The 26,474-nt window shown below is 35.3% G+C and overlaps 1 protein-coding gene across 2 annotated transcripts in view; it reads left to right on the top strand.

Annotated features, from left to right (window-relative positions):
* Positions 1-26,474, top strand: part of SLIT2 (slit guidance ligand 2) — a 380,624-nt gene that overhangs the window by 270,783 nt on the left and 83,367 nt on the right. Inside the window, exons 11-17 of one of the 2 annotated variants that reach the window (XM_082462597.1) lie at positions 8,120-8,191; positions 8,695-8,766; positions 16,703-16,774; positions 20,536-20,679; positions 20,792-20,955; positions 21,913-21,936; positions 25,434-25,584. In XM_082462597.1, coding sequence (XP_082318723.1) covers positions 8,120-8,191; positions 8,695-8,766; positions 16,703-16,774; positions 20,536-20,679; positions 20,792-20,955; positions 21,913-21,936; positions 25,434-25,584 — 699 coding nt within the window. The remainder of the gene's footprint in view (positions 1-8,119; positions 8,192-8,694; positions 8,767-16,702; positions 16,775-20,535; positions 20,680-20,791; positions 20,956-21,912; positions 21,937-25,433; positions 25,585-26,474) is intronic. The other variant, XM_082462598.1, reaches the window with a different exon arrangement.

Genomic DNA, 26,474 nt, shown 5'->3' with positions numbered 1-26,474 from the left:
TATGGATGAGAGGTCACAGTTCCAGCTTTCAAAATGTTTACAATGCAGAGAATTGAAGCTTTACACACACAGAAATTTTAAAAGCTATATGATAAGTAATAAAATACATATGCATGGAGAAATACATATGCACAGAGAAAGGAATATCTTGATTTCCCTGGGAGACTAAAAGAATCTTCGGGTATGAGGCTGTGTTTTGCAGGCAGAGAAATTGTGGGCTTTCTAGAAGGTGGAAAGAGCATGTGCGAAGTCCGAGAAAAGTGAAAGAGTCATGTGTCTTTGAGAAATTAAAACAGTTTTAGTTGTTAGAACATAAAGTACAAGCCTAATCTTGAAGAATCACTGTCCTGATGTTAATAGGATACAAGGGGAAATTTTGAGCAGTGTAGTAGTATGATTTGATTTGTTAGTTAGAAAAATCACTCTAACATGGAGTAGAGAATCCACTTGTGAGACAAACAGTTACATAAGGCATGATAAAGACAGGCTTAGCAGCAGATAGTAGTGAGAAGTTATTCCAAGAAATGACCCAAGTGCTGTTGTGGCTGAATCACTAAAAACTTCTACAGGAAAGAAATGGAGACCCATCAGATGTAAATAAGACCTGTGTAGACTTTAACATAGAAATGAAGACAGCTGGGGCACAAAGTAGTATTCATTCTCAGGTGAATGAAATTGTCACTTTTTTAAAGAATTAAGTTATTGATTTATGGTTGTAAAATCAGCCAGAAAGAGTAAGTTGAAAATTTGTTTGGTTCAGATTCTACTAGCGATCACAGTGTTATCTGAACTTTAGGGGAAAAATGACGGATGACTTGAACAATAACAGTGCAGACATCGGGGAGAAGGCTAGTTGCTATCTATTCACTGAATAATACTGTTAAACAAATGATGTATAAAGGTAATTTGCACAATGTTTTTAAAACTAAAATTATTACCAAATGGGGGACTTAGCTCAGTGCCTAACTCATATTAAGCGTCCAAGAGGTTTTAGTTATAACGAAAAACAAAGCAACAAAACTTCCATTTGTCTTTCTTGGATTGCAAAAGAAAAATTATGAAAACTGAGTGTTACTGACATTATGAATCTGTACTCTGTCCCTCTGAAATAGGTGAGCCATGTGTCTTAGCCCATTTTTCCCTCTAAATCTAAATTATGTGATTCTGTGTGTTGAATGTACTTTTTTTTTGCATTTGAGTGTGTCCATATAAATATATACATAAAAATTTTAACACTCATTCAGAAGGTCATTGCCTGAAATATGAGGTCAATAGGAACTCACACACACATTTTTGTTTTGCTTTAAATGCTTAAAGACCAAATGGAAAAAGAATTATTTTTATTATGAAAACATCAATTGAATTTGCACTGAGGGAAATGTACCCAGAATGAGATCACAAGAAATAAAATAAGATTAAGGAAATGGGCAATTTTCAGGAACAAGTCATCCCAACATAGGGATCGCTGATAATCAATTAGGATGGACAGAGTCTTAAGGCAGAAACGCTAGCTGTATGCAAAGTATGTCCCTCTAGAGGCCAATATTCACTCAGCTGTTAAAAATATTTGTTAAACTTAAAAAGTTCTGGAAATCGCAATTACATAACAGCAATAATATTGTAGTCTAAGATAATCTTGGGTCATTTTATGTAGAGACATCTGAAGGATTTCAATGGCATGCATTTACTGCTCAAGTTAGAAGTAACATTCCAAAAATATAAAGTACTTACTTTAGAATTATTATGTAATAGGCAGGAGGATCCCTGATGTCAAAGTAATATCGCTGCTTCCTCCTTTACAAATGCAGGCCTGGTGTTACCTATGATGAGAATATTTGGCTACACTCAGCAGTCCATGACTCAAAAACTAAAGTCATTCTGCAGCTCCAGCCTTCACCCCGTTAAATCTGTTCTATTCTTTGGCAGCTGTTTTTGCCATTTATGTTAAAAGCAGATGGGGAAAATGCAAAGAACTGTCAGTTTTATTGCCATGTATAATCAGCATCTGGGCTGTATGTTACAGAAACAATCAGTGCAAACTCATACTTTACTGGTGGTGTAAAAACTTTTTTTGAGTTTCTCAGTTTTCAAATTAGAGTAAGTGCTCTATTTTAATCATGTTGATCATGGAAATAGCAACCATTTGTATTTTTTTTTCAGCCTCCATGTATGTGAATGATGCTTGAGTGTATGTGTTTAATATACAGTTGGGAGTTATCTGCAAAACTGTTTTGCTAATTTGTTTTAAAATGTGTTTTGGAACCATAAATGTTTATTTCACATTAGAGATCCAGTCATGTTTCAGATTTATTCCTTTCTATAATCCGTGTGTATATGTGTGACTAATACATGCTACAGACATTATGTTATATAATGCCTTATGTTATATGTTACATATATACACATATATATCCTCATTTTAATTTTTTCCACTGTTTTTTGAGCAGGAAAAAACATACCATATATGCTTTTTTACATCTCATAATTTTTACCAAAACATTTATAGTAGGTTTTATTTTCTCATTTTTCAGAAAGAGAAACTGAGACACAGAGAAACAAACAGTAACTTCTGCAAGGTCCACAGAGATAATCAGTGGCAGATTCTGAATTTAATCCAAGTCTGTATAAAGCTCATACTTTTAATCACTAAACTCCACTTTTTATCTTTATGTCTATACATATACAAAACATAAATACCTCTTGGGAGAGCTATTTCAGCTTTGGCATGTGGATGTTATTTTTTATAGTTTATCAAGATATGTTAATTTGAAAAATATTGAAACTAATGCCTGAGTATTGAAAGCTAGTGAGTTGAAAGTGTCATTTAAAATAAACTAATGTTTAATATAGTGTAAATGTCTTCAGAACTAGTTGGAATTTTTAATTGCCCAATTACACTGTATGTTGTATAGTTTCCTGATGTAAGATCTGCTAATTGATAACCATGGTAAAGTATTTATATGCCACAGAGCCCAGCTATACCTGCACATAATTTCCAGGTTTTAAGTGTCCACAGTATTACAGCAGAGAGATTTACTGATAATTTCCCGTTTTCTACCATCTTTGAAATAGGCACCAGAAAAGTGATGTATATTGGTAGCTGTTCATTCTTTAGGAACTCTAAAAGTGTGAAGACATGTATTTCTTTTTAAAAAAGCAGTAGAGAACAAGAGAAAAAGATATATGGGAGTGGGAGGAAAGAGTTCTTTTTATTGGTTAAACATAATTGTGAATTTTTTGATTGGAACAGTAAGAAAACTGTCTTCTAACTAAAATTGAACTTCTAACTAAAATTTCCTTCTTGTTTTGATGAAGTGTAACAGCAGATTGCTTTGAGATATACGTACACTCAGCGATGAAATATTTTGGAATTGTTCACATACATTCTGTGGAGAAAAAGTTTCTGGCTCCTTTTATATGAAAAAGTCTTCCTTTATCATATGGGGTTTATAAAATTTTCTCCCTCTCTTATTCAGTTTTCTAAATCTATTTTTACTTTGAAATTTAAAATATTGAATTTTTTTTTTTTTTATGAAGGGCTAGCATTTGGAAGGCTCTTAATTATGGTGGATTTTATCTACAGCAAGCAAATATATCTCAGCCATTACACTATCTCTTTTAGTAACCCTGGAATGTTTTTTTTTGTTTGTTTGTTTTTGTTTTTTTTATGATTGTGGATGTCTGTTTCTTATACTTTTTTCCAGTGTTTGCTTCTTATATTTTGAAGCTGTGTTATTAGGTATATAATTTTTTTAACATCTTTATTGGAGTATAATTGCTTTACAATGATGTGTTAGTTTCTGCTGTACAACAAAGTGAATCAGCTATACGTATACATATGTCCCCATATCCCCTCCCTCTTGCATCTCCCTCCCACCCTCCCTATCCCTCCCCTCTAGGTGGTCACAAAGCACCGGAGCTGATCTCCCTGTGCTATGCGGCTGCTTCCCATTAGCTCTCTATTTTACATTTGGTAGTGTATATATGTCAATGCTACTCTCTCACTTTGTCCCAGCTTACCCTTCCTTTTTTTTTAACCTTCACCTGAAAACTCTAATATTTTTCCTCCTTATTTTTTATAACCTGGTTTTAATAGTCCCCCCTCTTGTTTTAGGAGGAAGGGCAACATTTGAGATGTGTGTTGTTTGTAGTTTGTCAAATATATTACGAGGTTCTTGTAATGAAACACAGAAATTATTTATCCTAGGGACCTAAAAGTTTACAAGAAGTACACATTAGTTTATTGTTTGTCCACTGAAAACAAGAAAATGGACATTTTTAAACGTTTTAAAATTTATGGTTTGACATCTATCAGTGGTAGAATATTTCCCTGCATGAGAATCTGTCTCTTTGAATGAAGGAAGCAATTATGTTGTGACTTAATGGACTGCTAGACAGTGCCATAAAAACCAATTAGCTGCTGAGTCAGTGTAAATAACCATATAAGCTTCGTTTCAAATACTCTTTTTTTGGAACAAGGTTGGAAGTAAATAGATAAAGCAAGCAAATCAATTGTACATGTCATTGTTCAGCTTTCTGTTGCATATGTTGTAAATGATGTGGTTTGCTATATGAAGATTAAGTCATGGGACATTGCAATAAGGAATAATACCTGCATTATTGCTATATTATGTTTGAGTTATTTTTGCATATAAAATTAAATATGTTTTCATCATGAATTCTCTTTGTTTTGTAACTTTTTGAGCATGCATTTTCTAAAAAAATAGATGGCCCACTTATTATATCTTTTTGTTTTGTTTGCTTTAGCAGGAATAGTTATCAATGAAATTAACTGCAGATTCAACACAAACTAAGTTACAATAAAATATATTTAAATGCCATTAGAACAATTTGTGATCATTATAAGTATTCTAGGTTCTGAGACTTTAAAATAATAAATGAATTTTAAATTTTCTAAAGAAGCTTTTTAATTATATTAAGCGATAGAATTAGTTTGGCCACATTTGTAAGTTAACGTTATTGACATTTCGGAAGTCTCAGTACTGAATATCTCATTTTTAAAAAAACTTATATTGAACAAACTAGTTGGAAATGTAACTGTAAAACTGGACACTTTATCAATAAAACGTCCATGAGGGTATAAACATATCTGCTTTTGATCACCATTGAATTCCAATTATGTAATACAATATGTTGCACAGGGCCGTCATTAAATATTTGCAGATTGAATGAATGAATGAATAATTGCTGATTCCTTATTTTCCTTATTCCTTATTCCTTATTTTATTTCAGTTTCAAGAAACTGAAATTATATTTACGAAAAGTAATTGTATGATCTAGTTTTGCATGACTGTTGAAAGAAACCTGCTAGACACTAAGAATTTTTATTCTCATCATCGCGTTATATTATTTTGAGAAAATCTTTAACAAAATGAAATGATGTTTCATTGGCCTGGATTTGAAGAAAATCCTTTAATCAAGAGTATTCCATCTATAGCTTGTTTTTACTATATTTTCATCGATTACATTTTAAACTTCTTAAAATCCAACTACAAGAATGGATCACAGCAAAAAAAAATGTGTCTCTAAACCATCGATTCATAATGTTCTAATCAATAATGTAACAGTGAAATGATTAAAATATCCTTTGCTATACTTAGAGCTTTTGAAAAAAGTAACCCTTTCTTAAGACCTAGATAAATAATCCATATGAAGGAAATTCATATTTGCTTTATGAGATTTATTTCTTGTCTTCTAGGGTAAATCTGCCCCTTAGGGGCCAACAACCTGGTGGAGGAGGGATGTGTGAAAAATAAATAGAATGCAGTCAGATAAGAGCAGAGGAGTTTAGAAGAAAATGCCCTTGAGCAGAGAGAAAGATACAATTAACCATACCTAAGAAAATAAAGGAAAGCTTCAAAAGGAGGCTGTGCTCTAGTCATCTTAAAATAACTAGACAATGTTATTAATATTGATGTGAAATTATTATTAACTTCAACGGCTAACAATAAGGAATGATTACGGAAATATGGCCCATTTTGACAATTGAATTGTCATGAAAACATTAAAAATAATGTCTTCCAAAAATTTTAATGATATAGGAAAGCATGGATGATGTGATATTTAGTGTAAAGGATGCAACTCAAAATTCTCTATACAGTAAGATTTTAATTATATAAAATAAATATGCGTGCAGAAAAACTAAAGTAAAATTCACGGATCTGAGTACTGTAATATGAGGGATTTTAATTTGCTTCCTTAACATATTTCGTAAATAGCTTAAGCGTAAGTTTTTCTTTAATGTGAACAAAATAACTTCTGCTTTCTGGAGGGTGAGGATCATGAGTAATATTGCAAGTTACGGAAAAGATTTTACCTTTTTGTGAGCGAGCAAGGGATGGAAACTTGGGGAATAACTCAATTTGGAGGACTAGAAAATGAAGCCCTAAATTAGAAAGAGAAAAGCAGAGCGAGAATCAGGAACATATAGTGTCACATCCAAGGGAGGAAGGATTGTTCACAATATCATACGCTACAGTGAGTTCAAGAACAGTGAAGGTTGGGGAAACCCATTGCCTTTAGACACAAGGAGGTCAGAGGGTGAACACTGAGACTGTTGAAGAAAACATGATATTGTAATATAAGGCCTTTGAATCAGAAAAGACTGTAATTTAAGCAATTTGACTTAACCTCCTAGCAATATTTTATTTGTTTTGATCTGATGTCCATTAAATGCTTGTAATACATATAATGTCAAAGTATTACCAACATTCAATAAAAATGAATCACTGTATATGACACATATATAGCCTATATATGGCCTCTCTATATATATAATATTTATACATAAATATACCAATATAAATGTATATACATATATGTGTATATGTATATGAATTTTTAAAATTTGGGCAAGAAAATGGAGCTCATCCCAGGTATTTCAGCGGAGGGATTTAATATGACAAATGAGTTAAACAGCTCTAGAAAGTGACACAGATGAGAAAGCTGCTTCCACCCCCAGGGCTACAAAGAACTAAGAAGTTGATGATATACAAAGTTAGGAGCTGGCCCTTAGCAGGAGCTAAAATTAAGGAAGAGATGAGACCACTGCCGAGGACATATCCTGGGGCAGAAAAGGGGAGAATGCCCTGGCTTCTCCCTTTGTCCCACCTTCGGTCCCCCACCACTGCCTCTCACTGATCAAGTCTCACAAAAGCCAGCTGGCAAGTGAGCCTGCACTAAATGGTTCACAGGAGTCAGCTCTCTGGGATGCAGAGCAGAAGCGAGGAGAAGGGATGGGAAATGCGTATTAACATATGTATATGGGTAGAAATGAGGCTGAGAGACAACATTTTTTGATGGACTAAAATATTTACCAGAACACCCTGTGAAATATACTGTTTTGTGTCTTTCATAACTAGATGGGTAAAATCTTGTCTTTCTTTGATAGCAGAACCATGGAATAGATAATGTCAGAGGGTTACTTTCACCTCTCAGATTTTAGTGCATCATAAAAACACGGCAGTGGTGTTTAAACGCACTTTGCTGCAGTGGTTTTCACATGAAATATTCACATAATGGACTGACAGAGTCCAGACAGTTTTACTGAAAATATCTGTAGCACTTATAAATTTAGAATATAGGATTTTTGCCTCCGAAGAAGCTTCAAAATTAATTTTCTGCATATAACAATTCTTTCAAGCTATAATATGCTTTCTGTAGAGGAAATGGTTTATAAAATTTAGTATTCAACCATAATGTCTTTTGTGGAAGAGTTATAGTTATCTCTTAAAACATGTTCTACATCTTTTCAGTGTTACAACATATTTCTTCCTGATATTGAAGTTAGCAAAACGTATTCCCAACTTAGCTTCGTACAGGTGTTCTTTCTTTTATACAAACTCCAGACTTAAATATTAATGAGCTTGTAATGCCTGAAAAATCAGAATATTTTTATTGTTTTTACAGTTGCTTTGTTTTTATTCCCAATCTTGTACCACATTTAGGGCAGAGCACAATTAATTTTAGTAGTCTTTTTTGAGAAAAAAAGAAAATATCACCTATAAAGCATATCACCTTTGCTTCTTGACATGGCTTGAATTAAACATATCTGGGAGCTCACATTTCTATTTAAAACTTAATTTTTTTTTCATTGCAGACGTTTAGAACAGAACTCAATCAAGGTCATCCCTCCTGGAGCTTTCTCACCATATAAAAAGCTTAGAAGAATGTGAGTGAATAATACTCTGAAATCAGTGTAATTTTTAAAAATTATACAAGTCATGACCATGCGAAGACATCCATTTAAGTATGAATATTTCAGTACTCGACAGATTAAATATTAAATGATGTGACTATCTGTTGCTAGTTCTATAATATTGTAATGTTAAAAGCTAAACTATTAATTTTTTAAGTTCTCTGTAATTTAGCGTATTAATTCACACTAGTGTGAATGTACGTGGTCAATATATTATGCAGTCAAATTCTTAAGTGTTCTATTTTCAAAAATAACACATGCCATCTTTAATAATAATTTAGGAAAATAGCCAATAATTGATTTAAAAGTGTGATTTTTTTTTTTTAATTTAGGATGCTTCAGATATTTCATGTTGCAAATTGTATATATGTATTGATAGGTGCAAAACTGACATGCAAAGGCAATAAATAGCTTTCTCCTGCAGTAAATCTCACTGATATTCTATTTAGTTTAACCTAACCTATTTTTAATCTTAGCGACCTGAGCAATAATCAGATCTCTGAGCTAGCACCAGATGCTTTCCAAGGCCTACGCTCTCTGAATTCACTGTAAGTATTGACCACATCACTGAAGGAAAGCAGCATGCACAAGGAATAGTGGCTCTAGTTTTAAATTGGGATTTAAGGGATATACTCTTTAAGTTTTTTATTATGAATTATTAATAATGATTAGTATGAATCTTTAGTGAATTTCATCATTTTTATGGAGAACTGCTACCTGCCACTAAAATTAGCCAGTTTTTAGGGGTATATATTTTAAGGTTTGACAGTTCTGCTGTTTAGAGAGCAAGAGTATGAGCCCCTTTTTTGGCAATGTTTTCTTTCTGAAGTAAAGGGAAAATGTTTATTTTGGAGTGCTCTGGTCAGTGTTGTGCCGATAATCCTCAAGCCCACAGCCGCTGTCTCTGGGGACAATTACAGTGCCCTTTAGAATGATGCTGGGCGAAGTCTTGCAGAGAACAGTGGAAGATGACCATTGAGAGGGCGCCCCAGCCCTTGCTTCATCACCTTAAGACTTCCCTGACAGACCAGCTTTAATCTCTCAAAGAACAAAGATAAGAAAGTATGACAGCTTTTTAATGTCAAAAGGACTTCCAGGGAGATAGCTATGTAAATTAAAGTGGTTCTGAAGTGAATTTATAAAGGCCATTATTCCTTCACACTTGTACAAAATCTTCAGAAGTCCACCGAGTAGAGTTAGCTTTTATTTCAAATTTTAATTTTAGAGTGTGAAAATGAAATCTGGTATTTTTTTAAGAGGTGATGCTTAGAGAAGGGTTCTTATTGTTGTAAATTACTGCAGGGCTCTTAGAAACTTCAGAAGTCAATGGTAGCCAGTGAGAATTTCAGGATGCACATGTGTGATACTCAGATAAACACCTTTGGTTTATATAACAGTTTACACTCATACCAAGGGGAGGAGATGGACCAGCTCTTCTGGGCACATGGATGTTCAGGTCGCTATGCTGGTCTGCTCAGAAAACTGCAGTTTTCTTTGAAGAAAAACATGGAAAACTATCACTTCACCTGCAGTGTCTGCCTAGGTTCATTTCTGTTTGTTTTTTGTTTTGGATTTTTATTTCAATAGTTGAAGTCCAAGACCAGGGAAACAACTATTGGCAGAAAGTGTAAAGTACAGTCATGCACTGTTCTCAGGGAGGGCTGTCAGATTCTGAAATCGCAAAGCGCAATGCAAAACTCTATTAATTCACCCAAATTGTCCGTAAAGTACATACCATCCTGGACAGTAATACTATCCAAAGTAAACATAGACAACCTCCCAGCCACACAAAAGGACAGAACAAAAGTCAAGTCAGTGTACAAAGTCTTGGTCCTTCAAGTATCTGTGCCTCAAAGATAACCGTTAAACATCAAAAAAGAGAGAAATGGATGGAGAATTATTATTTATATCTGCTTGCTTGCAGAGTTTACTGTTAAGTTCTACTGCCTTAATGATGTTGACACTTGTGGTTGTGAGAATTAAATGGTAAAAAGAAATAATAAAATAAATAAAAGATTAATCATTTTAATTATTTTGTTAATCATTCATCACAGTAAATTACATTATATTTATTAAATATATATTTATTATAATTAATGATTATAACTTATGTACTAATCTACATATATAATAAACTAATGGCAAATTGGAAAAGAAATGACAACACATGTAAAAGAACATGCTTGCTGAATTGGGATCTTAGTCTTCAAGATCAGAGCTCTCACGTACATAGTTCTTTTGGAAAGCTATAGAAAAGCATTATCTTTCCTTGCAGAACTGCATTTCAGTCAGGACGCTAAGTCACTGAGGAATTTCTAGTTCAAATCATAGCAGTACATGAAAAAGTAGGAACCTTTTTCCAGAAGTGGAATACCCACATAATGCCTTATAACATTATAAAACAGAAAAGCTAGGAGAAAATCAAATAGCTATGATATCACAGAGAAAGTCCATATATTATAACTAATATCATTTTCCTCTTTGTGTTCATGTTCTGAATTGGCCTTCCGAAGATTAAATTATTTACCCCCTCCATAAAATATATAACTACCCGGATTTGCAATCACCCTTTTCTTCATTTAAACACAATCATAAGTTCAACAGAAATGTATTTGAGCCCCTCTTGTGGACTAGTCCTCGTGTGAGTGAACAAAACACCAAAATCCCTCCCTCATGGAGGTGACCAATGATAAAGTAAACTATGGACAGAAAATATAGTATATCTGATGATACAGGTGCTATGAAGGAAAACTAAGAAAGGAAAGGGGATAAGGAATGCTAGAGGAGGGGAGAGCTGAAATTTTAAATAGAACAATTAACAGAGGCCCCCCAGGAAAGTGATATTGGGCAAAGATCTGAAGATTGGGATTGTAGGAGTGAGCTCTGCAGAGATATGGAGAAAGAGCGTTCAAGACAGAGGGAACAGGGCTTCCCCGGTGGAGCAGTGGTTGAGAATCCACCTGCCAATGCAGGGGACACGGGTTCGAGCCCTGGTACGGGAAGATCCCACATGCCGTGGAGCAACTAAGCCTGTGCGCCACAACTACTGAGCCTGCGCTCTAGAGCCCGTGAGCCACAACTGCTGAGCCCACGTGCCACAACTGCTGAAGCCTGCATGCCTAGAGCCTGTGCTCCACAACAAGAGAAGCCACCGCAATGAGAAGCCCACACACTGCGAGGAAGAGTAGACCCCGCTCACCGCAGCTAGAGAAAGCACGCACGCAGCAACAAAGACCCAACACAGCCAAAAATAAATAAATAAATAAAATAAAATTATTAAAAAAACAGAGGGAACAGCTAAATACTGAGGCTCTGAGGTAGGAGTGTGCGGAGTGTTTCAAGACAGAGCAAGAAAAAGTCAGTATGACTTGAGGGGAGCAGATGCTTGAAATTAAAATAATGAAAAGGTTGCAGTTGTGGGTAATGGCAAGGTCTAGGGTACAGCCACGAGGATAGACGGATAAATATGGTGAAAGACAGGTTGCTGGAAAAGAGTCATGCTGGAGACTAAAATAGTGAGCCAGGAATTTAAGTCTTCCAGAAAGGGGTGAAGTGACTTCGGTGTATGTAGATTAACTGCAGGAGGGATGCAAATAGGCCACATTTCTTTCTTTAAATGAAGTGTTTACTTGTACAAGTTTCTTTTATATGTCTTTCTGCAGCTGTACTCAATTATATAGCCAGCTTAACTTAATCACTACATTTGCTAAAGAAGCGAAATATTTAAAGGTGGTATGTTGCCAAATACCTCTAATGCATTTTATTTAATAAATTGTTTTGTTATTCAATTACCAAAATAGTGTATCTTAGAGAAAACTGGACTTGATCTGTTGAGTGTTTTTTAAGGTCTCTCTATTAAATTCTGTTACATATTATTATATATCACTATTATATATATTATATACCACTATTATATATTAACATATTTTATTATATAATAGTGTATTATATATTATTAACAAAATATCATTCAAAATACATGCATCTATGAAATCATTTTATCCTCAGGGCTTTTTATTACTTTCACTGTGACATCAACAAAATTTCTATAATATTTAATAATCATTTCTTAAGAACTCGGTGTACAAGTACATTTAGCATTGCCTCTAAACATTTTTTATTTTTTATTTACTGGTTGGATTTATATTATATTATAATTATATATATTTATATTAACAAAATAACTTTATATTAAGTGTTATAGCAGTGCAGCATAGTGGCTAAGCATATCTCCTTTAGAATGCTGGATGGCTTGTATTCGAATACTGGCTCTAACTCACTGGGTACATAGAGCTAGTTACTAATTTCCCTGTGCTTCAGTTGTCTCATCTCTAAGATGGGGACGAGATTATTCCTCTCCTGGCTTTGTTAAAAACACAGAGTAAACTTTCACGAGATATTACAATAAGACCGTGGCAAATTCTTCTCCTGATACTTATCAATGTGTATGATTTTGGATTTTAATTATCCCAGGGAATTTTTATGCCCAAGATCCTCAGAATATGGTCTTCCCCTCTTCTTACTTTTTCATTAACCTTTTACAAACTATTGTAGTTCACTAATTCTTATTTCCTGTCTTCACTAACCAGCTCACAAATTCCAAAGGGGTCTATAGTGAAAGGCTTGATTGCTGTATTTGCATTTCCTACAGCCTTTTCTTGGACTGATGTTAACCATCCAGCACAGTACCTTGCATTTACCACTGGTTTTCAGTGAAAATGTAGCGACCTCTACTTTCTCTTTACTGTACTCTCTTTAAATTTGCTTAGTGTTTTAATTCTCAAATACACATGGTTTTTCATTTATAAGTAAGTATAGCTCTTTAACATTTATTTGGATAGTAAGTCTGCCCATTGTACCTTTTTCATGATAGCCATCATGTAGGCTTCTATTTTGGACATTTTTTCTCTTTAGTAGGAGTTCTGTCTTCTGCTTTCAGCAAGGGCAGGAGAAGTCAAAGACTGGCCAGCAGTGTGTGGTTGCTGTATCTTACTGTCCCAATATTGAAACACCAGAGTGAAACTGGGTTTAGTATTCTTAGCCTTCCTTCTTGTAGCAGGTACAAAAGCTGCCATAAGATTTCCCTGTTGTTTCAAACGACTATAAAAAATTCTCTGTCAGCATAACTGTACTGTATATAGAATGCCAAATATAAGCCATGTATAAGAAAACTGTAGAAAAGCTACCCAATTTGTCATTCTTGGCATTTGGAAATTATGCATATTACTCATGTATTTATTTTCTTTTCACCTGAATTATTTTTATCTTGATTTTTTAAAAATTTTCCTTCCCTCTTATGAGTGTAGCAAGATTCTCATTGGCCCTTTTGCAGTTTGTATCTTTATGTGATGATACTCCTTTCCCTCATTTTTATAGATTTTGGCCCTATTTTCTTGGCTGCCATCCAATTGTTCGGTCCTGGTCTTTGGACTTTTGATATTTTTAAATTCCTTTTTCCTTCCTACCATTTCGATCTCACTGTGTGTAAGAAAACTATTCAGCCCTAGTATTGCTATACCGTTTTGTAGAGAAATCTCATCCCCATCATATCAAGTATTTATTATTTTTATGATAGTCCGTATACCCAATTATACCTACACTTACAGATTTCCTACATCCTTCTGTGATTTTCGTCTTTTTCTCCCCTGTACCCAAATTGTCTCATTAATAGTAAACATCTATTTTCTTATCATGATCTTAAAGAAAACAGAATGATTTGTTGGAAAAGAAAATTTTCACAGTGTAAGTATGGCACACTGCCTAGCTAGTCCTCCTTTCGTGCTATTTGAACCAACCTTTGAAACAAAAGACCCAAGTGAACAACCTACTAAATTACTCACCCTTTGATTCTAATGTGGGTCCCCCACAGTTCTTACACAACCTGTTTCCTTTTTAGATCTCGATGGGTTCAAAATGTGAAACTCCTTCAGTATTCAAAATAGCCCTTTTGGGTGTCTCTTCGAAGCCATACCTTTTATTCATCTCAGTTGTTATCAGCGGCTGGCACACAGGCAAATGGTGAACTTTGAACAAGTAACAGCCGGATTCAGTTTAATTGGGCACGAAGCCTAGAACCTGGCAAAGTTCCTGGCACATAATGAGTGTACGATACCTATTGCTGAATGCATTACTTGAATGATATTCAGTTGAATATCCCAAATTGATGCCACCTTGATCTGACCATTTGTTCCCTAAAGCCCTCTGTTCTCTTATTCTTGACCTTAAGATATATATTATTATCGCTCTACCCTTTCTTAACGCCCTTACCTCCTTGAGCCTGACAATGTAGAATTCTCTCTTTTGTTCTTGTATTTTTAAAATTGTTTCTTCTCTAATTGTGTGAAGTTTTAAAAAAAATCTATATTCTACACAAATGAATTTTTATGTTATACTGTATAACTATACCACTGGAATCTATACAGATGAAATGTCGCTTTGTACAGTATAGCACCCAGCTTTATTTGTTCCCTTAAGAATTTTCTTCATATTTTGTAATATATCCCACATCTCACTGACATCTTAAAAGGGAACAGCTTTTTCCTCACTCTGATTCATCTCTCTTGCATTATTTTTCTCCTTTCCAAACAGAAATCATGTACAGCTGCCAAACATATTAATTATTTTGATTCTCATTTTGGCTTTTTCCTCCACATTTTATGACATCATTTATTTCTCTTCCAAAAGAATACTTCTGACTTTTTAAAGTAATTTATGCCCATCCTAGAGAAAATTTAAAAAATAAAGACAGTGTATATAGATTCAAATTCAAATGACCTCTGGACAGTAAGTCACTTACCATCTAGAGATTTTCCACTTTTTTTCTATGTATATATGTATATATTCTTCTAAACAAAGTTAAAGTTATACTATAATATATTCTTTTGTATTATGCTCTTTTAAACTTAGTGTTGTATCATGAATACTTTCATTTCATTAAATATTCTTCAGAACATGATTTTTATCAATGTGAAATATATATTTAGCCAATCCCCCTCTTTGGAACTTGGATACACTTTATTTGTATTTAATTTTTCACTTTTTTTTTTTTTAATTTTATTTATTTTATTTATTTATTTCTGGCTGCGTTGGGTCCTCGCTGCTGCACGCGGGCTTTCTCTAGTTGTGTCGACGGGCTTCTCATTGCGGTGGCCTCCCCTACCGCGGAGCACGGGCTCTAGGCGCGCAGGCTTCAGCAGTTGCGGTGCATGGGCTCAGTAGCTGTGGCTTGCGGGCCCCAGAGCGCAGGCTCAGTAGCTGTAGCTCCCAGGCCCAGTTGCTCCGCAGCATGTGGGATCCCCCCAGACCAGGGCTCGAACCCATGTCCCCCACACGGGCAGGGGAACTCTCAACCGCTGCGCCACCAGGGAAGCCCTAATTTTTCACTTTTATAAATTTTTCCATGAACAACATTTGGCAGATAAAATACTGTGTTTGTCTCCGAGTTTTTTCTTAAACTCTTGAGAGAAACTACTAAGTTAAAATTTATATAAACATCTTTACGACTCTTGATACATGTTGTCAAATCGTTCCTCTAAAAATATAATTTCTGTCTTTTCCTACACATAATTGTGGTCCTCTGCTTTTGGGGCCTGAAAATAGAGGGGCATCATTGCAGATCTGTGGTCAGTAGCCAACGTGATGAGTCAATCATTTTCATTTATTTGCTGTTGAAATCCCCTCATTTCACCCTTTCTGTGAATACGTTAATTTATTCCTTAATTTGTTCCTGTGCTAATTTATTACTTCATTTTACTCTTCAAACAATATTCACTCATCAGTCCAATGTTAGAACATCACTGTGTGTCAAAACCTAGGCGCCAGGTATGCTGAAGTAATTAAGTCATGGTCCCTGCACTTTGTGGCTACACTTAGTGGCTAATCAGAGGTAGGGACATGAGGATACATTCCTATTCATATTTCTTTGTGGAACATACATTTTAAAAGTTCTCCTGTATCAATATTAATGATCACTGTCTTCACAAATCTTCCATTTCTTATGCATATACATTATACGTTTAAAACGAAAATTTTACACTTATGTGGATTCCTTTCACTGTTTTCCATTATGATAATCCTAAACCTCACCCGTTTAAAGAACAGTGGGTTCCACATTTACTGTTCTTCTTCGTTATATACTGTGTGCTCTCATTACATATGAACTGTGTGTGCGTGTGTGTGTGTGTGTAGAAAAACATGACAATTTAACAGGACATTTCTATGAAAGGGGAATAAAATTATAAATTGTGTTAATTTTTGTTAATTTTTTTTGTTTTTCTATGTTTTCCAAACTTTCTACCATAAGCATATGTCTAATCTATAACCAGGGAAAAAACATTTGCAAATTGAAGTTTGTTTACTCAACTATGGCTTTTATGACGTATGGAGCTTACTAACCTCCTATAGGCCTGAATACATATGTTTGGCTGAATTTGTTTTGCTGGTTGATGTCTAATTTTTTTGTTTGTTCAAATCATGTTTTTCCAGTGTCCTCTATGGGAATAAAATCACAGAACTCCCAAAAAGTTTATTTGAAGGACTGTTTTCCTTACAGCTACTGTAAGTATTTGATTATTTCTGATCTGTTGAACCCAAATATATATTTTAGCCAGTGTACCATCTCATATATTCATGGAGGCTTCAGAAAAATTTGACCCAAAATGACATAGTTGAATGAAATGGAAAAGATTAGTCTAGTGGAGCTAACATTGATGATGGTTATTTATTTGAAGACACAACACTTTGAAATTGTTCCCAAACCTTTCTTTCCACATTGTCATAAATGTGGGCATCCTGGCTGTCCTGTCATTTATAGTCTGTGGAATCCTTGCCCTTTATGAAATTTCTCTGGTTTGATTTACCAATAGTTGGAAAGGAGAAAGACTTGGTAATATGTTTATCCACCTTTGTCCAAAGAATCTGCAACAGTGACAGTACTAGAATAACATCCCCCAACACAAAGATGGTGTTTAGTAGCCTAGGACAGAGTGGTAACGCTCAAATTAATCTTTAGTGAGAGAATTATCTGTCAATTTCCTGGACTTTAAAGACCACTCTGCTTAGAGAATAGCTACAACTTATTTGTCTCGAAAGAAGTATTTATGATACATATTTATAAGAATAAGACTTGACCCCAGATGTCTTAATTAATGCTCATATGAAAATGAGATTGAAAAAGTATGCTAATACTAAGATTGTTAGTGTTGGACCATCAAAATCTATTCAAATCACCAAACACTTATAGGGTATCTCATTTGGGGCACACACTGACCTAGCTGCTGTGGATAAAAAGATGAATATGATATAATTTCTTCTCTCAACTAGCTCACAGTCAGTCTACTTTAAAATTCTTAAGTTTAGAATGCTATTTTCTCTTTTGGATGTGTGTATTTATTGGAGTTGGGGTTTGAACCACTTACTTGGTAAAAATTTATTCCTAATCTCACAAACAGCCCAAAGGTTGTTTTTTTTCCTTACTTGATAAATGTATGTTTATAATTACATCCTGTTATCCACATTTTAAACTTTTCATTATTATGCAGAAACATATTTTATATCACAACACAGTTCATACATATACACATACAGACACACAAATGAAACAAATCATTAACAAAACTGTTTAACCTCACTATGTATAGTACTGTGAATTCTGTTCCATTCTCTCTCTCTTCTTAATGCTACATAACTCAATAAATTGATTTTACAACAGACCAATCAGTCATGATAAATACTGACCTTTGTGACCTAGTGACTTTATTTGGGCATCAAGTTATTTTTTAACCCTTCATTTGCAGTGAAGTTAGCAAATATTGTTTCTGATCTTGAACAGGATGACTCTATATACATCATAGGTATAGCTAGGTACTATAGCCAAGTGTTGCCTATTTGTTATTTACTTTTGTGTCATTCTTTCACATTCTCTTAGCATTATTCTCCTCACCATTTCACTTACATTCTCTTGCTACCACTGTCCTGCCTGGTACCAACACTAAAAATGGCACCTTTTTCTTTCCACACACACTTATTGGTAGTTGATGTAACAAGTGGGTTGATAAACACTGGGAATCTGTATGTAGATAAACCTTACTAAAAAAGCCAGCTTTCTCCCTCTGCCTTAAGTTCTATCTCTAGACTAAGCCTGCCAGAGCTAACGTGGCACAATTGACTCTTTATGGTTAGTTGAGAATTTGGTTAGGTTAAACATCTTAGATCTGCTTGAACAGATGAGATATTGAGGAGAAGAAGTAGGTAAATGGAAGGAACAAAAGAAAGTAGTGTTCAGTACTTCCCCCCTAATTTCTGGACCACCTGAATGTAAACTAAGTACAAAATGCTCAGAACGGCACTTTCTTTAGTTGTCTTCCAGGCTCCGCATCTTTTCCTTGTCCTTAGCATTGTGCTGTACAACTCCTTTCTTAGTTAGCTGACTAGTTAGGGAACATGGCCAGTGGCCCGTGTGTTGTGGCCCCAAGTGGGGAGGTATAGGATTAATCAGTCCACACCTCAAACCATGCCTCTAAGCTCTTAAGAAAGCATTATATAGATCACAGAGAAAGCCAAAACTGCAGTTTCTGAAGGAGGATAAAAAAGAGTACAGCAGGGAGAACCACCACCAGAAAGTCCTGGCTTTGCATGTGCAGGGAGTTGAGGTCTTAAAAAGGCAAGTAAAACTGAAATACCCTGAATTACAGAGATTCTGGTGGGCAAATGGGAAAACAGTTTTCAGTGTGTTAGATAAGAAAGCATCATACCCAAACCACATAGCACATATTTTTTGAGCTACTAAATATTTGTTAAAGTTTTAAGTATCAAAGCTCTGAACTGAATGGTGACAGAGAAAAAGAAGTATCAAAAAAATTCTCTGCCCCCGGAGGGCTAAACTGTCTTTGGGCAAACATGAGGGCCTGTATAAAATAGTTGACAAGACTAGGTAGCACTGACTGACTTCCTAGAGGAAGGAATACATTAGTTGGGTGGCAGTTGTGTTCTGGAAAAGTCTTGTTCTGGAGAAGGTGGGCCTTCTGTGAGACCTTGATAGGCCAGAAGGTTGAGGCAGGTGGAGAGTCGGGCAAGTATACTCCCAAAGGTGAGGGAAGCATGAATACAAGTGCAGACACAGGGACATATAACCTATAAGAATGATGTTTGCCCAAGTATGATCTGTAAACCACAGTTCCACAGAATATTGATGCAGAATACCACTGGTATATATGAGAAAAAACAAGTTTGTGGGATATTATGTTAAACCAAGTAAAATGGATATGTATAATGCAGAATGAGGGTCTTCCGTGTGATAATGCCACTCTCCAAGAGGATTATAAAGTAGTCGTTCAACAACAAATATTTATTGAGCACCTAGCACATGCCAGGCATGTGGGAAACATCAGGGAACAAAATAGACTAATATCCCTGTTGTCTGGACCTTATACCCTTGGGAGAGGGTTCATGCAAATGGCAGTCAGCAAGGACATAATAAATAAGCAAACCACACGTAACAGAAGGAAATGTGTATTTAAGAAAATAGAAAAAGTAGATTAAAGTAAAGGAATTGAGATGCTAAGGATAGGGGAGGGGCAAAGACAGGCTGACGGTATTGGAGGGAGTGGCCGGGGGAGGCTGAATGGAAAAGGTGACATTGCAGCCGACTCGAAGAAGCAACATAGTTAACCAGGCAGACATCTGGGAAAAGAGTGTTCCAAGCAGAGAAGAGAGTCTGGCAAGGAGAACCTGTGTGGCTGGAGCTGAAACAGCCAGGAATAGAAAACTTGGAGGTTGTAAAGTTCAAAAAAGGAACCAAAGATCCCATTGGGCATTATGGGCTATTGTCAAGTCTTAGGTTTTATTCAGAGCAAACGGGGAGTTGTTTCATGGTTTTGAGAGAGGAGTGATGTAATCTGGTCTGTGTTTAGAAGTCTCACTCCAGCTACCGTTTTGAGAATGGACTGAACTTCTTTTTCACAGAGCAGCTCCAGGGACTAATGTTTTATGAGAACTTTATGGCACCCTTGACAGGAGACACTGGCTCTCACCCACCTTTGTCTATTGCTGTACTTCTACACATTCCAGAGAATATATTTAATAATTTTTGTTGAATAAATGTATAAGTACCACTAGATTTAGGCAATCCAGTCATTAGACATGACCCATGCTTTATCTGCCATGACCCCAAATCTTCAGCCTGTGATACCTCAATGATTACTTAATGTTGAGGGTAAAAGAAATGGATTTCTTGATTGGATTTTCTCAAGAACAACAGAGTCTTGAAGATGGGTTAATGAGATGCTACACTTTAATTCTACGACTATTTAATCAAACAGATTATTGAATGCCAACAAGATAAACTGCCTTCGGGTAGATGCTTTTCAGGATCTGCACAACCTGAACCTTCTCTCCTTATATGACAACAAGCTTCAGACCATGGCCAAGGGGACCTTTTCACCTCTCCGTGCCATTCAAACCATGTATGTACATAGGATTTGGATCAAACGTGATGACCATTGTATTCACTCTGAATTTGAGAGTTGAGTTCATTGCAAGTCATGTGTAAAAGTGTTCTGTATGTGTTTCTGAAAGGCATTTGGCCCAGAACCCCTTTATTTGTGACTGCCATCTCAAGTGGCTGGCGGATTATCTTCATACCAACCCAATCGAGACCAGTGGTGCCCGCTGCACCAGCCCCCGGCGTCTGGCAAATAAAAGAATCGGACAGATCAAAAGCAAGAAATTCCGTTGTTCAGGTAATTTCTTACTCTGTGTGACATTTCCCCAGCGTTACCCAAAACAGTAGTGAGATGTAGAGACAGCTGGCCTTGAGCTGAATTACCAAACATTGCAGAATCGTATTTCTTTTTCTTCTGCCCATGAAGGAAAAGAACTGTAGACGCAATTCATATAGCACTCCTACATGTAACCTTTTTAACACACTATCCAGCAGAAGAAATAAAGAAAAAAGACGCCTGGATACTTCATACTATAATCCCAGGGTTTGAATTTAACAGGGGCCTTTTAGCTAACTCAGTGCCTTTAAAAGGCTGTAAGTCTCACGTTTGTTGTATTGTTTTTCATTGAGCAATGTAAGGTAATTAATCATGTTTCCATTTCTTTAAGAAAGTGAACTGAGATTTGGTTACTTGATTTGCTCAGGCTCAGAAGTAGGGGGAAAAAAAGCTCCGGATTCCTTGCTTCTCACACCGAATGCCGTTTTCTTGTTTAGCATTCTCGCATTTTGAATAGGACTGTGAGGATACATTTTTTTTCCAAAAGGCCATCTTTTAACACTTTGGGAATATTACATTTACTTATAAAAAGTGAAATATAGATGCATTTTATTAATATTAAAGAGAAACATTGAAATTTACTGTTTGCTTAGGTATAATCTTTTCTATCTTCTCATAATAAAATGCATTCTATATGTTTTGGGTAGTATGCTACCTAACTATTCCAGGAGTTATTTCACATTCGGCAGTTAATTTATACTAAAGAGCTAATATCAAAACAAAGCCCTTTATTGTCCATGGTTCCAGATGCATTTCCTACTCACTGTACATGATTATACTTCAGCCACTGCTGTGAATATACATTTTTCACTTAATTATCTATAGTAACTTTAGTCCATTCTTAATCTAATATAACTCATATCTCTGCTTGCTGACATTCAGGTGCATCTTCTATTTTTTTTCTCTTTTTTTATTTAGCTAAAGAACAGTATTTCATTCCAGGTAGGTTTTGCTCGGTAGTAGGACTAACTGCAGACACCTTTTCCTCACCTTATAAAACGTAGCTTCTAAAACTTTGATATGCATGCTTTGGAAAATCCAGTGGGTACTCTGTAGCTAGATTTCCTTCTGCATAGATCACTTGTAGCTGTTTCCTGAAAACCTGACCTTTGCATGCAGCTTCTGATGTTAAACATATTACTATTAAACTCCCACCTTTTTCTCTCTCTCTCACTTTGGCACATTATCTGAAATTTCTCACAGTAGCTAAAATGTTTCAATCTATGGCTTTCTACTTAAATAATTTTCTCTCCTTATGTTGTATATCTGCCCTTTCAACCTGTTTTTAAAATATAGCATCTTAAGCTGGTTTTAAAGACAGAGACCTTTCTGTTGTCAAAGAACTAGTTCTACATGAAATCAGTTACAAACACAGAACTGTTTTCCATCATGAGATTTACTTTTTTATACTAAAAAAGTATCCCTTACTTTTTGCTTTACTTTGCTTGCTGTTGCTTCACTTTTTATACCAAAGCAGCAACTTCCTGCTGATTTATGTGCAGTTGTACTTTGCTTGTGATTTAAAATTCTTAACATCCCTGGAGGTCACAGTATAATAACTCCTCAAAAACAATATTGACATCCATCCTGAAAGCATCAGAAGTTCATGGGCACCAAATGCCTTGGATAACTTAGGCAGATATTTCTTAGAAAAATAATTGAAATGTTTTACCACTGCAGTCTTAACACTATCAAGGCTGATGATTCTAGAACTAGCTCTTTGAAATATGTTTCTTTACTTATTTTTTCCTTGCCTGCCAATTGTGTAAAATGCCTCTTGACTTGTTTGTTTTAAACCATTATATAAAAATACATGTTAGTAGTTCGTTGGCTACATTTACAATATCCTGGGTCTATTCTAGACTATAATATATCTTAATAGTTATAAATTAAAAAAATATTTATAAGGTGTTAGTATGCAAAAACATACTTATTTTCTTAAGAAGAACTCTGGGTTTGGTCTCTATTTTAAGGAGATATGCGTTGCTTGCCATTGTTGAATTATAATATGAATAATTGTATGCATTTAAGAGATTTTGTTTCATTACATATTTTGACTTGAATGATCAGTAATATATATATTGCACTGGCTGCATAAGAAGTAACATGTTGAAAAGAACAGTTGATTGGCCTTCATTGGCAATCTTTAAAATTCAGTGTTTTTACCCAATTATTAAGTAGAAAGTCATCTGATAGCTATTACCCAGAAAAAGCCATTTTGAAAAACAGAACCCCTATAGGATAAAACATCGATATTACTTAAATCCCCAAATTAGAGAAGTGAATATAATTATCAAATTATTTAATCTGTCACATTTAAATATGCTTTATCAATAATTTAGAAATTAATATTTCAAATTCACCAAATAAGGAACAAAAGTCAGGTTGTTTTCATAAATTCTGATACAGTTTTGCCCTCTTACTAACAGCAGCCAAAGTAGGTTTGGGAAAAAAACAAACAAACAACTTTTATATCAGATATCATGGCTTAATTGTCAGTTTCTGGTCATTCAATTTACATGATTTAAACAAATAATTATAGAAGTCAGGACTCAGAAGAATTCTTTGGGCCTCTCCTCCCTTTTTTTTTTCCAGATTTTAATTAAAATATGAGCTTGCCTAAAGAGCAACCATAAAATAAGCATTGCCATTGCATTGAATGCAGATTATTTTCAATGTAAAATACCTCGTGTATCTGTCACTTAGACTTTGTTCCCTGTATTTCCTTATTTCACGTTTTAAATGAAAGCTTAAACTACAATACAACAGATCCTCAGTAAATGCCACAGCATTAATTGGCAAATGTATTGAAACTGTTATATTCAGCTTTGCAAACTTCTTCCGAGATCCTGATTCCATTTCAATTAAGTGACATTATTTATAAGTTGGAAAGATCATTACGAAGTATGTAAGCCACAACCTAAGGTTTAATCCAAGTGTTCCAGTGATAGTTCTTGAAGATCTCACGATTAGTTTTTCACTTCATTTTACATGTCTACTTGCCTACCACCATTCTGGATGGCATCTAGAGATTACAGTGAGCACTCAAAGAAAATTTATCTTGTGGAGACTTCATTTTTTTAGAGGAATTGACAAGAACTTAATTTGTGCTGTGCATCTTGTATGCCATTGCTTTTCCTGTAAGACCACTGTGCTTCAAAAAATGATTATGAAAGTTTACAAAGCATGACGATTCTTGTCACACCAGGCCCCCGATAACTGCCACAGTAAGGGAGGAAGGAAGAGACCTGAGTGAGTTTTATATACGTGTATGTGAATCTTAACTGGGTTTACTGTCTTTCTTTCCTTCTTGGTGATCTTTACTTTTGCAGGAATTCACCATTTTGGCTGTAAGTAAAAGTGTCTGATCTGAAACATGATATCCTCCCTTTTCAATCCTGATGTATCTTCTTTTAGTCTCACTCTTTTGCACCCTTTTTTTTTTTTTCCAAGAAGAAACCACAGATCTTTTGAGCCTCTCTGTTGTCCTTGTAGCGCACCTTCAACTTCTTCCTGGATGTTGTTCCCGAAAGCTGTTGTTTCCATTCTGCAGTTCTGAGGAACGTTGGAGGCACCTTTCAGTATAGCCCCTTCTTTGTGTTTCCAGGGCATCTTCGGTAGTAATACTCTTACTATGGTCATAAACATTCTGCGGGGAGAATGCATGTCATGTAAACAGTATTACGTTTCCAGAACGTCTGTAGCTTTTCTCCTGCTTCCCTTCATCTTTCCTCTTGGTCTTACCTTTGGCCTAGTGGATGGTGTAGTGGTTATGTAGCGAGATTTTCTGTTGTGCTTGATCTAACCATGTGGTTGCCAGGTATGAGTAAAACATGGTTCCGTCAAGCACCATGGAACGTCACGCAGCTTTCTACAGCATGACAAGCTGCTGAGGCTTAAATCAGGATTTACTTGTTTCTTTTTATGAAATCAAAATGAACAAAAGAGGGCTTTTTAAGCATTTCTGAAGATTATGTGAGAGGGAGAGAATAATAAAAGACCATAGAAAATTTAAAAACCTGAGTCCATCTATTTGCCTTGAAAGCCCTAATTGAAAATGATATCTAGGCATATGTTTATTACTGGATACATTTTAAATTCTTGACTCAGAGAAAAAATAAACTTTTTCACGACTAGTAGCCATTGTGTGATTAGCTGTCAAATAGTCTAGAATGGCTCATAACTGGATCAGCAGAAAGTACAGCTGTGAAAAGCTCACCTCTGTTAATGTTTTCCTGTCCTGTGAATCTGGTTACTCTTTTTTCCAGCAAATTCCAAGCCCTTGTTTTAACCCTCTCCTGACATCCATTGACCAAAATTCCCCAAGTTGTCTCCCTGCTGCATAATCTATAGTTATCTTACTTTTTTCTTCCTACAAATAAACAAATATTCTAACCTTCAGACTCAGTGTCTTCTCTTCTGGCTTGAACCCTCAATAGGTACAGAAGATTATCGATCAAAATTAAGCGGGGACTGCTTTGCCGATCTGGCTTGCCCTGAAAAGTGCCGCTGTGAAGGGACCACAGTAGATTGCGCCAATCAAAAACTCACCAAAATCCCAGACCACATTCCCCAGTACACTGCAGAGCTGTAAGTTCATCTCCCAACAAAATCCGGTTTGGGAGGGAAGGAATGAAAGCATCAAAGCATTGGGATTTTTGTCTTGCCCTTTCATTCTCAATAATTACATTAATTTTAATTGACACACATTGGCATAACTCTTCTTTGTACAAGTATATGTATTAGAGGCTTTCTTACTTCATCTTTCTGGCCCAAGGTACAACTATAGAAATTAACTCACCTCTCAAAAATTCAGTTAGCACTTAGTAGTGCTAATAATAATACATTCATTTGATATTTATTTCTTGGATATTACTTATATCCAAACCCATTTCTAAGCACTTAATAGATTTTTAATGTAGTCTTTTCAGCAACCAAATAAAATAGTTCGGAGTCACCATTTTGAATCTGTGTTAATTGTGAATTCAATCAGAGTCCTTTTTTTATCAGCTATGCTACTTCACTGACTCACAAGTGGAAGGATTCAATGTTTACCAAGTATGAAGCACAAAGGATAGTTTTTTTCTGAACAATGGATATCATAGCAGGAAAAGCTAAAAAGACAGAGTGTAATCAGATCTATATTTATAACACTAACATAGGGCCTAGCACATACGAGGTTCTAAAATATGTTTGAATCATTTATAGATTCTGTGCCCATGTATGTTGGCCTTCACTGACTTTATTTATAAAAGTATGACATTTAATGTTAGTGTTTCTAAAAATCCCAGAAAAACCTAGTAAAACCTCATCATTTTTAGAACATCTTAGCAATGTTTATGTCTAGCACCATCTGGTATTTTTCATTAACTGCTTTGCAGAGCTGGTTGTCTTTTTGTGCATGTATAATTCTCTTGTCTTCAACTAGATTATAGCCCCTTGATGACAGAGATTGTGTTTTATAGTTTATCTCCCACAGT

Source organism: Balaenoptera physalus (genome assembly GCF_965194825.1).
Source record: "Balaenoptera physalus genome assembly, chromosome: 5".
In the NCBI taxonomy this organism is placed as follows: Eukaryota; Metazoa; Chordata; class Mammalia; order Artiodactyla; family Balaenopteridae; genus Balaenoptera; species Balaenoptera physalus.
Note: the sequence above shows the minus strand (reverse complement) of the source record. Positions and strands in the feature narration are given on the sequence as shown.